This window comes from Eptesicus fuscus, chromosome 1 (assembly GCF_027574615.1).
Source record: "Eptesicus fuscus isolate TK198812 chromosome 1, DD_ASM_mEF_20220401, whole genome shotgun sequence".
Taxonomy (NCBI): Eukaryota; Metazoa; Chordata; class Mammalia; order Chiroptera; family Vespertilionidae; genus Eptesicus; species Eptesicus fuscus.
In genome coordinates, this window is record NC_072473.1 from 70,268,466 (window position 1) to 70,284,854 (window position 16,389).

General features: G+C 46.1%; 1 protein-coding gene across 1 annotated transcript in view; it reads left to right on the forward strand.

The window, feature by feature from the left end:
* CSTF2 (cleavage stimulation factor subunit 2) overlaps window positions 1-9,686 on the forward strand; it is a 30,213-nt gene extending 20,527 nt beyond the window's left edge. The window contains exons 14-16 of the mRNA XM_028132726.2: window positions 21-131; window positions 851-976; window positions 9,467-9,686. Of these exons, the coding sequence (XP_027988527.2) occupies window positions 21-131; window positions 851-973 (234 nt within the window). The 3' untranslated portion in view covers window positions 974-976; window positions 9,467-9,686. The remainder of the gene's footprint in view (window positions 1-20; window positions 132-850; window positions 977-9,466) is intronic.
* Window positions 9,687-16,389: the final 6,703 nt, after the last annotated feature.

Below are 16,389 nucleotides of genomic sequence, written 5' to 3' on the forward strand. Positions count from 1 at the left end.
ATCTCTCTTTGTGCACGTAGGTCCCAGTCATGCAGGGGGCAGGCATGCAAGGAGCCAATATCCAAGGTGGAGGCCAGCCTGGTGGCTTTAGTCCTGGCCAGAACCAAGTCACTCCACAGGACCATGAGAAGGTAAACAATGCTGCCTGACTGTCTCCGTGTGTACAAATTCTTTTGACTCCTTTTTTTAGTTACCGTATGCAAGTCCTGGATTTTCAGAGTCCCTTTGGAAGTGGTGTTTACTCTTGGAACTCTTTATGATCTTGTTAACCTGAAAATTTGTGGGCCAGTCCTAAAATCCTTAAATGGATGTATATAAATGAAAGCTTATCTTACGTTTCAGACTCATCTGCCAATAGCAGTTTTTTTGTGCAGGCCAGATGGACCTGAAAACCCAGATCTCTTTCTTCTCCCCCTTTCTACCTTCTCCCTAAAAAACAGTAGCAGATTCCATACAAGTATCTTTCTGTTTCTATATTTGACCATTGTGGGGAGCTCATGTCTGCTGGAATGGCTAAACTTGAGAAAAGGGGAGACGTTCAAAATGATGAAAAACTGAAAACTTCCTAGGGCTCACAGATACCACTTTAGTCTGCAAGAACCTTGGGTTCCAAAGATGTCTGTTTTGAGTCTTCTAATCTTAGATATTGTTGTGCTTGTGCTTTTCATTATGCTTTTTCTCACCAGCTGCTGTTATTTTTTTGTTTGTTTATTTGGTTTGGGTTGATTTGTGGAGGGCTGTTTTCTGTGTGTGAAATATCCTTTCTTTTTTTTACCAAAGTGGGTGGTGTTTTGTGGTGTTTTTTAACTGCCATCATTAAAACTCACTACCTTTCTTTTTCTCTTCACAGGCAGCTTTGATCATGCAGGTTCTTCAACTGACTGCAGACCAGATTGCCATGCTGCCTCCTGAACAGAGGCAGAGTATCCTGATCTTAAAGGAACAAATACAGAAGTCCACTGGAGCACCTTGAAAGGTGAGCAGACTTACCTGGCCTGAGTTGGGCAAAATCCTTGTGCATTTGGGGTATATACTGCAACCCTAAGCAACAAGACTCTCCTGATCTCAAGATTCTCTGCAGCCTGCACTCCTCTTGGCAAGATTCTCTCCACCCTTCAATAGGTCAGCCCCTATCAGGATAACAGAAAGCTACAGGGCATTTGTTCAGCTATTGATTTAGTTGTAATCTTTTTTAACCTTTCTTTCCTAATGCCAAAAGTAACATGCAATCAATTTAACCAAATTAATCAAATACGGAAATATTAAAAATTCAGGATAAAAAGCTCTGCTTCCTTAATCTCGATTTCCAGGCATAACCTTTAAATATAGTTTGGTATATATCCTTGCAGAATCAGTTGTGTTATTTTATTCCAAACTGTCCCATCAAAATGGGAAAAATACAAGGCATTTCAGTAAAATGTATAAATGTTTTAGTTTCCAGTATTTGTATTAAATATTTAGAGATTGAACTGTTACAGCACATAATTAAGGTAGTGAATGTCCACCGTCACCATCAGTCCCTATACATTTGAGAGATGGCTGTACATTGCTGCCCTTATTTTTCTTGCTCATCAGTCAGGTAAAAGGGATCATAACCATGTGACCTAACTTGATTACATGTATTGGTGTTTTCTTTAAAAAAATTTTCCCCAACAACTTCTATTTCATAACTAATTCTGTTTTCTAAAAAGTTTAAAATTCACATCCCAATATCAGCTGGGATATCACAGTTTGAATTTCCACTTTTTACCCCCTTCATATTATAATTTCCATTCATGTGTAATCATATAATAGTGAACTCATTTACACTAATTAGCAGGCTTTGCTAAATACGTTGTATTTTAATCCATATTTGTAATGTCATTAAAACATCTGGACTGGAAATAAACATCATATAGCTAGACTTTTGGTATGACCAGTACTTACTTTTTTTTTTAATTTTTTATTTTACTTTTTTTTTGTTAATCCTCATCCAAAACTAGTTTTCTATTAATTTTTACAGTAGAAGGAAGAGAGAGAGAAAAAAACATCGATGTGAGCGAGAAACACACATCAATTGATTGCCTCCTGCATATGCCGCATTTGAGGCTGGGGATCGAACCTGCAATTCAGATACATGCCCTTAACTGGGTATGGAACCAGTGACCTTTGGTTCCAGAGATGACACTCTAAGCACTGAGCACACACTGGCCAGGGTAGTACTTTAATTTTGTAGTTCATATACCCAAGACATTCTGGTGTTTTTTGTGTGTGTGTTTTTTTTTTTCCAGTAAAAGTATAGAGTATCTATTGTATTCAGAGGAACAGATAAAAAGAACTTCCCCTCTTTTACTTTTCTTAATTTATTTATGCCAGAGAAGGCATTCCCTATAATGTGAGGAAATTATTATTTTGGGGTAATGGAGGTAGATATGTTTCTGAAAATTCTTTCATTATGTATTTTTTCTTATGAGATATCTCAATTCAAAGCCTTGCACATAAACCACAGGACAAGGTTTTTTGTTGTTTTACCTTTTATTTTTAAACTAGCGGCCCGGTGCACGAAAATTCGTGCACTTGGGGGGGGGGTCCCTCAGCCCGGCCTGTGCCCTCTTGCAGTCCAGGAGCCCTTGAGGGATGTCCGACTGACAGCTTAGGCCTGCGGAAGGCAACCAGCGAGCAGATCGGGGGACAGCGCTGGTGGCAAAACGGCCAGCTCTGCCCCCTCCACCACCAGTCACTGCCACCCACCGATCGCCGTCCCCTCCTTCTGCCCACTGGCACATGCTTTGGCTGGCCAGGCACCACCTTCTCTCCAGCCCCCGATGAACGGTCATTCTGCTGTTCAATCGATTTGCATATTGGGCTTTTATTATATAGGACTAGCGGCCCGGTGCACGAAATTTGTGCACCGGGGGGGGGGGCGGTTTCCTCAGCCCAGCCTGCACCCTCTCTAATCAGGGACCCCTTGGGGGATGTCCGACTGCCTAAACCGGCATTCGGACATCCCTCTTGCAATCTAGGACCGCTGGCTCCTAACCGCTCACCTGCCTGCCTGCCTGATCGCCCCTAACTGCCCTCCCTTGCTGACCTGATCTCGCCCCCAACTGCCCTCTCCTGCTGGCCTGATCTCACCCCCAACTGCCCTCCCCTGCCAGCCTGGTTGCCCCCAACTGCCCTCCTCTGCTGGCCAATTTGGTTCTAATTGGTCAGTTTCTATGCCAGTCAGTGTCAAAAGCTCCACCTCCTAGGCAGCTATTGGCACCTCACAGTTGACCCAGATTTGGTTCTGATTGGCCAGTTTCTATGCCAGTCAGCATAAAAAGCTGTTTCCTAGGCAGCTACTGGCTTCTCACAGTTGACCCAGATTTGGTTCTGATTAGCCAGTTTCTAGCGTCTCTGGGCCTATCAACAGGGCCTGATCATAAAGGCAGGGCTGATCAGCAGCCCCAGTGGAGGCTTGAAGAGAAATGGAGGCAGGGCTGCTGGCCAGGCTCGGAGGGAAAGAGAGAGGCAAGTGCTGTCAAAAGCTGCCTCAGACGCTACAGATCAGCCCCTGCTTCTCTCTTCAGGTCTCTTTCCAGGCCTGATTCAAAGCCCCCTCAGCAGTCACTGCTGGTTCACCAGGCCTGCAGCTGCAGTAGACTTCCAGATGGTCAACCTTTGGTCATGATCGGTCATTACACCCTGGCTCTTTATTATAGAGACTAGAGGCCCGGTGCACGAAATTCGTGCATAGAGGGGGGATTCCCTCAACTCAGCCTGCACCCTCTCCAATTGGGGACCCCTTGCGGGATGTCTGACTGCCATTTTAGGCCTAATCACAGGGATCGGGCCTAAACCAGCAGTCAGACATCCCTTTCACAATCTGGGACCACTGGCTCCTAACTGCTCACCTGCCTGTCTGATCGCCCCTAACTGCTTCTTCCTGCCAGCCTGATCACCCCTAACTGCCCTCTCCTACAGGCCTGGTGTTGCCCCCAATGGCCCTCCTCTCCTGGCCAATTTGGTTTTGATTGGTCGGTTCCTATGCCAGCGTCAAAAACTTCACCTCCTAGGCAGCCATTGGCTCCCCACAGCACCCAGATTTGGTTCTCATTGTTCAGTTCCTATGCCAGTCAGTGTCAAAAGCTCTGCCTCCTAGACAGCCATTGGCTCCCCACAGCACCCAGATTTGGTTCTCATTGGTCGGTTTCAATGCCAGTCAGTGTCAAAAGTTCCACCTCCTAGGCAGCCATTGACTCCCCACAGCACCCAGCTTTGGTTCTCATTGGTCGGTTCCTATGCCAGTCAGCGTCAAAAGCTCCGCCTCCTAGACAGCCATTGGCTCCTCTCAGCTCCCACCTTTGTTTCTCATTGGTCATTTCCTATGCCAGTCAGCATCAGAGCTCCACCTCCTAGGCAGCCATTGGCTCCCCACAGCACCCATCTTTGGTTCTCATTGGTCAGTTCCTATGCTAGTCAGCGTCAGAAGCTCCACCTCCTAGACAGCCATTGGCTCCCCTCAGCACCCACCTTCGTTTCTCATTGGTCATTTCCTATGCCAGTCAGCGTCAGAAGCTCCACCTCCTATGCAGCCATTGGCTCCCCACAGCACCCACCTTTGGTTCTCATTGGTCAGTTCCTATGCTAGTCAGCGTCAGAAGCTCCGCCTCCTAGGCAGCCATTGGTTCCCCACAGCACCCACCTTTGGTTCTGATTGGTTGGTTCCTATGCCAGTCAGCATCTCCAGGCCTATCTCTGGGCCTGATCAAAGAGGCGGGGCTTAACAGCAGCCCCCGTGGAGGCCGGGAGAGAAAGAAAAGCCTGGCTGCTGGCAAACATCAGAAAGAAAGAGGGAGAGAAAGAGGTAAGTACACTGATCAACAGCTTCCACTGAGGCTGCAGATCAGACCCTGACTCACTTTCTGGGTCTCAACCACCTGAGCAGTCAGTGTTGGGTCGCCAGGCTGCAGCTGGGCAACCCAGCTCTGACTTCCAGATGGTCTGCGTTTGGTCACAGGCTCGGCCCCTTCCCAAGCCCCAGGCTTTAGGCTTGGGAAGCACGCCCCGCCCTCCACCCACCCACCCCTCCAATTGCAGGCTCAGCCCCTCCCTCTGATGGCCGGCTGAGAGTGACCTGGGTGCTGAGCAGGTTCCCGGAACCCAGGTATGTATGCAAATTAACCTCCATCTTTGTTGGGTTAATTTGCATACTCACTCTGATTGGCTGTGGGAGTAGTGGAGGTACGGTCAATTTACATGTTTCTCTATTATTAGGTAAGATAATTGTAAATATACAGGAAGTTAGAAAAATAGTACCTTATGTATCCTTCCAGCTTTTTGGTCAATAGTACAAAACCAAGAAGTCAACATTGGCACATTACTGCTAACTAGACTATAGACCTTACTCAATTTTACCATTTTTTAAAACCTATGTTGATTTGTGTATATGTGTGTGTTGTATGCATATAATTCTATGCAATTTATTATTTTTGTCTTATTGCTTTATTTATTTATTTAAATTTATTTTACATATATAAAATTTAAACATATACAAAAGTAGGGAGACTAGAATAATAAACTTCCAGGTACCAGCTTCAACATGATCAAATCTTAGCCAATTGATCCTGTTTCCTCTTTTCCTTTACACATGCTCCCCTGATACTCAATCCAGGGAGACCACAGGTTATATATATTTTACTGAGATATAATTCACATATCATACAAATTACCTATTTAAAGCTGAAAATTCAATGGTTTTTAGTATAGTCATAGAATTGCAATCGTTACCACAATCAATTTTAAGACTTTTCATTACCCCAAGAAGAAAGTCCATACTCTTTAGTTATCACCCCCTGTACCCAGATATTTCTTCCCCCAACTATAATCAACCACTAATCCATTTTCTGTTACTATAGATTTGCTTACTATGGACATTTCATATAAATGGAATCATACAATATGTTGTCTTTTATGACTGGCTTCTGTCACTTGTATAATGTTTCAAGGTTTATCCATCTTGTAGCACATATCAGTACTTATTTTTATTGTCAGATGATGATCCATTGTATGGGTATACTACATTTTAGTCAGTCATTCATCAGTTGATCGACATTGAGTTCTACTTTTTGGCTATTATGAATAATGATACTAAAAACATTTGTGTATGAGAACATTTATGCACAAGTGAGCATATGTTTTCATTTATCTTGGGTTTATACCTAGGAGAGGCATTTCTGAGTCATATAGGAACTCTACACTTAACCTTCTGAGAAAATGCCAGATGGCTTTCCATAGCGGTGTACCATTTTACATCCTGCTAGCAGTGTGCATAGGATTCCAATTTCTCCACATCTCCCCAAACACCTTTTATTATTTTTTTCAGTTTTTTTATTTCAAGAAGAATTTTAAATATAATAATGTTACATGCAATAAACCTTAATATTTCCGGAAAAACGATCTTAAATATAATGTTATATGCAATAAACATTAATATCTCTAGAAAAACTGTTTTAAATATGACAATGTTACATGCAATAAACACCAAGAAAAATGACCTTACATAAAATAATATTACCTGCAATAAACATTAATATTTTAAGAATAAAAGGATTTTAAGTATAATAATATTACCAAAACTGTACTAACATAGTATGATATCATAAAAGTTGTAGGAAATATTAAATACCTGCAAATAACAGGATTACTTCTAATATATTCTAGAATATTTTCTCCCCTCTGGCTCTATTTTGGTTCATTAGTTTATGTTGTTCATTATATTCCACAAATGAGTGAGATCATATGATATTTATCTTTCTCCGATGGGCTTATTTCACTTAGCATGATGCTTTTAGAGTCTACTTTGTTGGATGTGAGTTTTGCTACTCCAGCTTTTTTTTCTTTCCTTTTCCATTTGCATGGAAATATTTTTTCCATCCCTTCACTCTCATCATGTGTGTGTCTTTTGTTTTGAGGTGTGTCTCTTGTAGACAGTATATAGTTGGGTCATGTTTTTATATCTATTCAGCTACCCTACACCTTTTGATTGGATCATTTAATCCATTTACATTTAGGGTTATTGTTGAGAGGTACTTATATATAGCCATTTTAATTCTGTATGGCTAGGTTTCTCTCTCTGTTTCTTCTTCTCAGCAATCCCTTACAGCATTCCCTTTAGCATTTCTTATAATCCTGGCTTCGTGGTGATGAACTCCTTTTGCCTTTTTTTGTCTGGGAAGCTCTTTATTTGACCGTCTATTTTGAATGGTAGCCTTGCTGGATATAATAATCTTAGTCTCAGTTCCTTGCTTTCCATTTGACCTTGTGTACTTCATGCCATTCCCTTCTGGCCTGTAGAGTTTCTGATGATAAATCAGGTGTCAGCCTTATGGGAACTCCTTTGTAGGTAACAGTTTTCTTTTCTCTTGCTGCCTTTAAGATTCTCTCGTTGTCTTTAATTTTTGGCATTTTAATTATAATGTGTCTGGGTGTGGGTCTGTTTGGGTTCTTCTTGTTTGGGGTTCTCTGTGCCTCCTGAACTGGTGCCACTTTTTCCTTTAGCAGGTTAGGGAAGTTTTCTACCATTATTTCTTCAAACACCTTCTCTATTCCTTTCTCCCTTTCTGCCTCTTCTGGCACACCTACTATTATAATATCGTTATGTTTCACATTGTCCCACAGCTCCCTTAAGCTGTCCTGTTTTTTAATTGTTTTTTCTTTTTGGTTCTCTAAGTGATATTTTCAACTCTGTCTTCTAATTCACTGATTCGATCCTTAGCTTCCCCTAATCTGCTGTGTATTCCTACCAATGTGTTCTTTATTTGTGTTATGTCATTTTTTATCTCAGACTGTTTTTTTCATAGTTACTATATCTTCTTTCATAATGTTGAGTATTTTTAACATCATTACTCTGAACTCTGTTTCAGATAAATTTCTTATCGTTGCTTCATTTATCTCTTCTTCTGGAGAATTCGCTAGTTCTTTCATTTGGGGGTTGTTTCTTTGTTTCTTCATTTTGGTTGTCTGTTTCAGTTTGTGACTATGTATTAGGTAGATCCTCTACACCTCTCAATCTCTAGTGCAGGGCAGTGTTAAAGGCTGTTTCTGACTAATTGGATCAGGGAAAGACTCAAAGCCTGTTGAGACCTACTGGTCTACAGACTAATAGGATTCCAACTTGAATTGCCCCAGGCAATCATCCTGAGGTGTGGTGAGAGTTTTTTTTTTTTTCAACAGTGTGGGGCAATTGTTTCTGCCTGGAGGCCAGTTGTTATTTTTAATCTCTTAAGTGGCCTCAGGGCAAGGTGTTTCCAATAGGTTGTGTCAACTGTCTTTCCCCCGGGCAAGGCAGATGTCTATGTGTGAAGGTTGTCCTCCGCTGTGTGAGGGAATGATGCAGCCCAGGAAACTTGGGGTGTCTGCCTTCTGAGCTCTTTCCCCCAAGTCCCCAGTCCTGGGTTCTACTCTCATAGCTCCTGTCCACTTCACTCTCCCTCTTCCAGAGCACAAGGTGGGTGGCTCCACAGGGAATTTTTGTGTGTTGGCCCTTTAAGAGGGTTCCCGAACTTTCAGCTGCCACTCCCTGGCAGATAGCACCCCACTGCTTTATTTCACAACTAGAGGTTATATGGGTACCCTCCTCAGTTTGGTGCTCTCTGCTGGGGAGCCCAGCTTCAGGATCAGATCCCAGAGTTCTCAGTGGCAACCCTCCACAGCTTAGATATCTCTCCAGGACTTCAGTTGCTGTCTGTGGGTGCCCAGCCAGCCCTTTTGCGGCTCCGCTCCTCCTACCAGTCTCTATGCGGTCTCCACCTTCGGTCCTTGGGTATCAGGGTTCTCTCCTGTGAGTTTTCTGTTGATTATTCAGGAAGCCTTTCCATATTTCAGTTGTAATTCTAGCTTGTTCCTAGGAGCATGTCCATGCAGCATCCTCCTACTCTGCCGCCATTTTTAATCTTTTTCTGTGCAGTTTACAAAGGCAAGGTTTTAATGTTTATTTGCTGGTATTTATGCGTGCTGTAGCCAAAGTATTGGCTCTCCCTCCATTGTGTACCTCTCTATCTGTGATCCATCCCTGCTGTCACTGACTGCTTATATACCATTGCCATTAGAACATCATTTCTCAACCACAGGCATTTTTGCCACCTACAGGACATTTTGAAATGTCTGGAGACATATTTGGTTGTCACAGCTTTAGAGGGATGATGCTACTGGCATTCACTGGTAGAAACCAGAGTTGCTTCTAAACATCCTGTAATGTGCAGGACATCTCCCCATAACAAAGACTTATATGGGCCCTAATGTCAGTATTGCTGAGGTTGAGAAGCCCTGCTGTAAAGGATGATTACTTTTGAGAGGCAAGAGGCAGACACCTTAGGAATCTGCTCCTGATGTTTTGCTCTTGTGCATAGTCTCCCTCCCCAACTTTTTAATTTTTTTTTCCTGGTGTTTGGAGAAGAGAATTTGTCTCCAATTCTAATGGCTTTCTCCCAACTTTTCCTTACAGGTTTTCAAAAATACCTGGCAACAAATATGGAAAATAATTCCATAACTTTGTTGAAATGTTGCAAAAAGATGACTTCTACATCCTAACCCTTGAATGACTCAAATTGGTGCCAGGTGGAGGATTCCCATCACCTCTCTCAGAACAAAACTAGATCATTCTGTTGTCTTAGTTTGTATATTTTCTGTGACTTGAAATAAACTTTGAGCACAGTTTTAGTATACTGCAAATTGATACACATGAACTTTTTGCTTTAAAAAGCTGAATACCAAGGGTGAAACCTTAAATGTATTTTCTACCCTTACTGCAATATTGTACTTCAATGTTATATTGCCATAGCTCTGTTTTTCTTCTTAAGTTAACCATTTATTCTTCTTTATTCTATTTGAGAATTTCTCGGAAACAAAGTTTTCCAAAACTTAGTTTCTACTTAGTCTGCTTCCTGTGGGAATAATAAGATTTTCCCTTTGAGAACTTGCTAGAACTTCTGAGTCTACAGGAAGAAAATAACATGTGCTTAGAGTTATAAAATGATTAAAAAGCCAACAAAGCAGAGAGCCTAGCAGAGTAGTATATTTAGTTTATAAAAATCCAAGTATCAAAATGCATTTTTTGTCAATAGTAGGTCTATTCACATGCATAGTTCAGAGTTAAGACAAAAATGTACTAGCCACTGGTTCTAGTGTGTCAACACACGAGACTGTGGACATTTCCTTGTCTGTTCTAAAACCCTTCAGTCTAGGTAGTCAACCGTAAAAGTTACAAAATCCACTAATTTTTCACATGTTCAAGATAAAATAAAAACTGAACAGCAATCAAATGCACAAAATGTATTTCATCCTACATTTTAGATAGTCACTAACCTATAGGCCTATGCTGTAACCAGATTTATTCTGGGAAATTAAAACAAAATCTTAAAACTTTTACATTCCTATTTATTTTTTTAAGAGGACCAAATGTAGAGTGCAAGCAGATAGATATGGTTGTCTCCCCTGCCTGCTTCCTTGCAGATGGATATGAACATAATTATTGCCCTAGCTCTGACTTATGGCTCTTTCAGCCTACTGTTCCTTCTCTTGTAGTAGCATTAAAGAGGAACATGATTTCTCTCCATCAGGCCACCCTCAAGAGGTTATGAGGTGCCTTAATAATTAGTAAAGTTCCACTGGAACTACTCGAGCCTATTTATATTCTCAGAATCCTACCCCCAGATTAGGATTATGGTCAAATGAATTAAAGCCTGCAATAGGCTTAGAGAATGTAATAGCATATTGCTTATATATCAAGCAAAAAAATGCAAAGATAATCAACTTTATGAGAGACATTGAAACTGAGGGATTTTCTACTCTGATATATAAACATTTACTACAAGAGTTTGCTGAATAAGATACTTCATATTACAACCTAAGAAGAAAAACTTGCTCAAAACAGCTTAGGGGATTTCTAGGTGTCCTGCACAGCCCCAAATTGGGCTTGGATGTTGATTATATGTAGGACTTATTATTATCATTACCTTTTCTGCCTACTTTCATGAATATTCTAGACCAGCAGTCGCCAACCTTTCGGACCTCATGGACCACCAGTGGTCCGCGGACCACGGGTTGGTGACCGCTGTTAGACCTTGATATGTTGATTTTAGCAGCAGTCATATCTTGGAAGTGTCAATACAATTTAAACATTGAGATCAAGAGTAAAGCCTCTCATTAGGACCTCATAAGATATTCAAGGAGTACTAAGGTTCCAAACCAAACTCATTGATGAAAACCAAATTATCGTTTGGTCAGCAGCTATCTAATAACAACCATATTGTCAAGGTTCCATTGTGCATGTTTCTAAAGCCTTATTAAATTTAGACAGCTGAAATCCAGGAAGTTGGCAACAGTAAGGGTACCCCAATCTATTCCTATAAAGACATCCATTAGTACTTTTTACTAATGTCCAATTAATACATAAAACATAATTCACTACCCTGAGTTCTGGATTTACCTTTATTTTGTTCAGACTAGTGACTGAAAATTGGTCTTACTAATACTTCAAGTTATAAGTTATACAGGTTTCTGGATAATTAGAAATAATTATTTATTCATTTTGGTCACTTAAAAGAAGAGAAAGAAATAGGTGCTATAATACTAATTCAGTAGAAACAGTCTTTTAAATCTGATGGATTGAATTGTCTTTGGGCACAATGAACTGTGAGGTTTTTCCCTCTTTTAAGGGCCCTGGTCTTTCCTTCTACTGATTCACTGTGACTACTAACATCCCAGAGCCAGGAGGATGAAAGAAATAAAAAGCATTTTGACAGGAGAAAAAAAGGTATTTGGCTTATGTCATTATGGGAATGATTCCCTAATGAGTAAGTATGTAGGAGCAAAAGAAAAAAAATGTTATCAAAATTCTAAATTATCTTTTCTTAAAACTAGAGATTAATAAACCCCCTTAATAAAAATGGCGATAAAGAGCCCCTGTTGACTAAATTGTCCTAAGGTCAAATTCAAGTTTTTGCAATTATTTCCAACAGAGCAATGCAAGCTAATGACTCTAGCTGACTCTCAGTTATACAATTTCAGTTATGATTAGCATACTTTCAAGATTTTCTTTCCCAAATGGAGAGCCCAGATAAAGTAACAAAAGATATTCATTAAGCAAAGAAGAAAAGCCTTTTTTTTTTTTGACAAGCAAAAATAAGTATAGCATAAATAGCTATTCACACTGGATAAGACCATGTTTAAAAATAACAGTAAGAATGTTCATAATGTATATAGAAATGGGGTTCTTGGTAATTTTATGTTTTATTTATGCTTATTGTGTTTTGTCATTAATTCTTAAATAAAATTTTATTTTAAAAAAGCACCCTACTTCGAATTTTTTTTTATGGTGGGAGGGAGGGGAGAATATGACCCAAAGTCCAGGCGAAAGTAACACTTGCAATCAACAAAATCAGCTGGGGTTCAATTGTCTTCTACCTCTGCTATCAGGCCTTGCTGTAGTCATAGCATTCTAAAATGATTTATGGTTATTTTCTGAAGAAAGGCTCCATGGACTTTGCAATTATTGTGACTTCTGAAGTTCTTAGTTTCCTTTTAAAAAATGAGAAACCAAGATGGCGGCATAGGTTAAACACCTAACCTGCAGCCGGGCACAACAATTTCAAAAATACAACTGAGGTCAGAACGGACATCGTCCAGAACCACAGGAAAGCTGGCGGACTGAAATGCCCACAGCTGGGGGGAAGGAGAAGGCCACGGGGACAGTCGGGGAAGCCATAAAAGCCTGAGGTATGGAGAAACGGGCGGAGACACGAGCACATGCGCCTGCGGGGAGGATGGAACCGGAGAGGAGGGGGCGGCTATGACCTGGCCGGAGTTCACTGGCAGGAAGGAGATAAAGGCTCCGGAGTGCGCTGAGCGCCGGCTCCGATTGCACTGAACCCCATTCCGGGCGAAACCCTGGGAAACTCACTCACTTTCGCAACTCCGCCGCCCCCGCAGGCCGCCCGGCCCGGGACGCTGGGGACGCCGCCGCAGCAGCGGCGCCCGGAGCCCGGCGGCCTCCCAGCACCCGTCCCCGCCGCGCAGCCCCCCGCGCGCCTGGTGCCGCGGGCCGCGCGCCCCGCACACCGGACGGAGGCCCGGGCGCCCTCTCCGTGCACCTCCCGGCGGCGCTAGACTTCAGTAGAGTTGACTGAATTCAAGGGATTAAGAAGTATAAATTGGGGGACGCCGCGGCGGCGACATCCGGAACGCGGCGATGGCGGTGCCTGGAGCTCGGTGGCCGCCCAGCGCCCGTCCCAGCCGCGCGGCCCTCGCGCGCCTGGTTCCGCGGGACGCGCGCACCGCGCACTGGACGGAGGCCCGGGCGCCCTTTCCGTGCACCTCCCGGCGGCGCTAGACTTCAGTAGAGTTGACTGAAATGAAGGGATTAAGAAGTACAAATTGAGAAGTTTGAAAAAGATGGCGGCGGAGGTTAAAGACTGTTCTGTTGCCTCGCACCCAGCGAAATCGGAGGGGATGAGGTGTGGAGGTGCGTGGGTCTGGCTGGTGGCGGGGGAAAGGGGCTTTTGTTCCAAACCTAAGGGAGGTTAGCTCTCCATCACCCTGAAACCCATCTTCTGGCGAACCCCGGGAGACCCAGATGCCTGCGGGGAGAGGCGGGACTTTTGCGGAGGTGCGCCCAGCAATCAGTGTTTGCTGCGCTGGAGTGCGGAACGAGGGCACTTAGATACGTGGAAGGCAGAAGGACCAGACTCACAGCCATCGCGGCTCGCCGCACCATGGCCTGTTGGCGCCCTGAGACCCCGCCCCGCCCTGGGACCCGCCCCGCACGTTTTGAAGACCTGCCCCGCAAGTCTTGCAGGCACACCTGCGCCCCAAGCAACGGCTTATGCATGTGGGTGGCCTGCCCTCTGGCAGCGGACCAGATGATTTGCTGTTCTAGTCGGACTGCTCCAGGGCCACTCAGACAGGAGGAAGAAACTACAGTTTTTGCTGTAATCCTTGCTGAGTGCCTAAGGCAGTAGCTGATCTACACCCCATTGGAGACCCAGAAACGAGGGCATCTAGTGGTCTGTGGGAGATGACACCAGATTTCAACCACGTGCATAAGGGACACATTCAACGGGAATATTCAGTGAGCGCCAAAGCTTTGCTGCACCAAGACCCGGCCCATAAACGTGTCTCCTGCACAGCAACTCTTCCTTTATAGACAAAGAGAGCCCCCCCAGTGACACCAACAACAATCAAGACTTAACTATACAAAGGAGGACCAAGATGGAGGCATAGGGCGGAAGCCTGATTGTTGCCTACTACAACAACTTTGAGACTACGACAAGAGAGCAGAGCAGACACCATCCAAGACCACCATAGGGCTGGCTGAGTAGATGCTCTACAACTAGAATAAAAGAGGGGTATGTGGGATGATGCTGATGCCGGTGACCCAAAGACCACACTTTAAGAACTACGGCTCAGGCGACACAAAAGAACTATGGCTCAGGCGATACAACAGCGGCCTGGAACGTGCTCGGCGCAGTTCCCCCGGCGGTCTCCGGCTGAGGGGACGGCTCCACTGGCAGCCAAGCACGGACAGACGAGCCCCTATGAGACATGGGGTGGGAGACTCCGCGCTTGCTGACCTCTGAGTCCGTCAAGAATCTCAACGCCCCGGAAGCAGCCAGGTGCGCATGCTCGGCGACCGGCCACCGATGCAGACCCAAGGGCCGACGCAGCGACGCCAGACTGGCCCACCGCCATGCACCGGGTGCACCGGAGCTTCGGCGAGCCGCCGCCCGACGAGTTCTGCAGCAGCCATACTGGAGCTCTGGAAGGATGGCCAGGGGAATTGCTGAGGGGGGATTGACCGGCAGGAATTGGGATCGGGAAGACGGGGCCCCGCTGAGACCCGGGTGCGGGCGGGGTTGCGCGCCTCTGGGCTCGGGTGTGGTCACACGCCTCTGGGTATAAGTGAGGCCTCAAGTCCCTGGGTCTAGGTGAGGCCACATGCCCCTGGGTCCAGGTGAGGCCGGACTCCGGGTCCGGGTGAGGCCAAGTGCCCCTGGACCCGGATGACGCTGGATCCCATGCCCGGGCGAGGCCAAGCGCCCCTGGGTCTGGGAGAGCCCACACACCCCTGGGTCCAGGCGAGACCATGTGTCCCTGGATCCAGGTGAGGCCGCGTGCACCTAGGCCCGGGTGAGCCCAAGTGGCCCTGGGTCTGGGAGAGGCCAAGCGTCCCTGGGTCCGGGTGAGACCATGTATCCCTGGATCCGGGTGAGGCCTCGTGCACCTAGGCACGGGTGAGGCCACGTACCCCTGGGTCTGGGAGAGGCCAAGCGTCCCTGGGTCCGGGTGAGACCATGCGTCCCTGGATCCGGGTGAGGCCTCGTGCACCTAGGCCCGGGTGAGCCCAAGTGGCCCTGGGTCTGGGAGAGGCCAAGCGTCCCTGGGTCCGGGTGAGACCATGCGTCCCTGGATCCGGATGAGGCCTCGTGCACCTAGGCCCGGGTGAGCCCAAGTGGCCCTGGGTCTGGGAGAGGCCAAGCGTCCCTGGGTCCGGGTGAGACCATGCGTCCCTGGATCCGGATGAGGCCTCGTGCACCTAGGCCCGGGTGAGCCCAAGTGGCCCTGGGTCTGGGAGAGGCCAAGCGTCCCTGGGTCCGGGTGAGACCATGTGTCCCTGGATCCGGATGAGGCCTCGTGCACCTAGGCCCGGGTGAGGCCACGTGCCCCTGGGTCTGGGAGAGGCTAAGCGTCCCTGGGTCCGGGTGAGACCATGTGTCCCTGGATCTGGGTGAGGCCTCGTGCACCTAGGCCCGGGTGAGCCCAAGTGGCCCTGGGTCTGGGAGTGGCCAAACGTTCCTGGGTCTGGGTGAGACCATGTGTCCCTGGATCCGGGTGAGGCCTCGTGAACCTAGGCCCGGGTGAGGCCACGTGCCCCTGGGTCTGGGAGAGGCCAAGCGTCCCTGGGTCTGGGTGAGACCATGCGTCCCTGGATCCGGATGAGGCCTCGTGCACCTAGGCCCGGGTGAGCCCAAGTGGCCCTGGGTCTGGGAGAGGCCAAGCGTCCCTGGGTCCGGGAGAGACCATGTGTCCCTGGATCCAGGTGAGGCCTTGTGCAACTAAGCCCGGGTGAGGCCACGTGCCCCTGGGTCTGGGAGAGGCCAAGCGTCCCTGGGTACGGGTGAAGCCAGATCCTGGGTCCGGGTGAGGCCATGCGCCCCTGGATCCATCCGGGTGAGGCTGGGTCCCAGGCCCGGGTGATACCACGCGCCCTTTGGGTATGGGTGAGGCCACGTGCCCCTTAGTCTGGGTGACGCCGTGCCCCTGGGTTCGGCCGAGACCAAACCAGAGGGAGTCGGACCTCCGTTACCACCATTTGTCCACCATCCAGAGCTGAGGAGTCAGTGCTGACATGTACACATAAGGAACTACTGG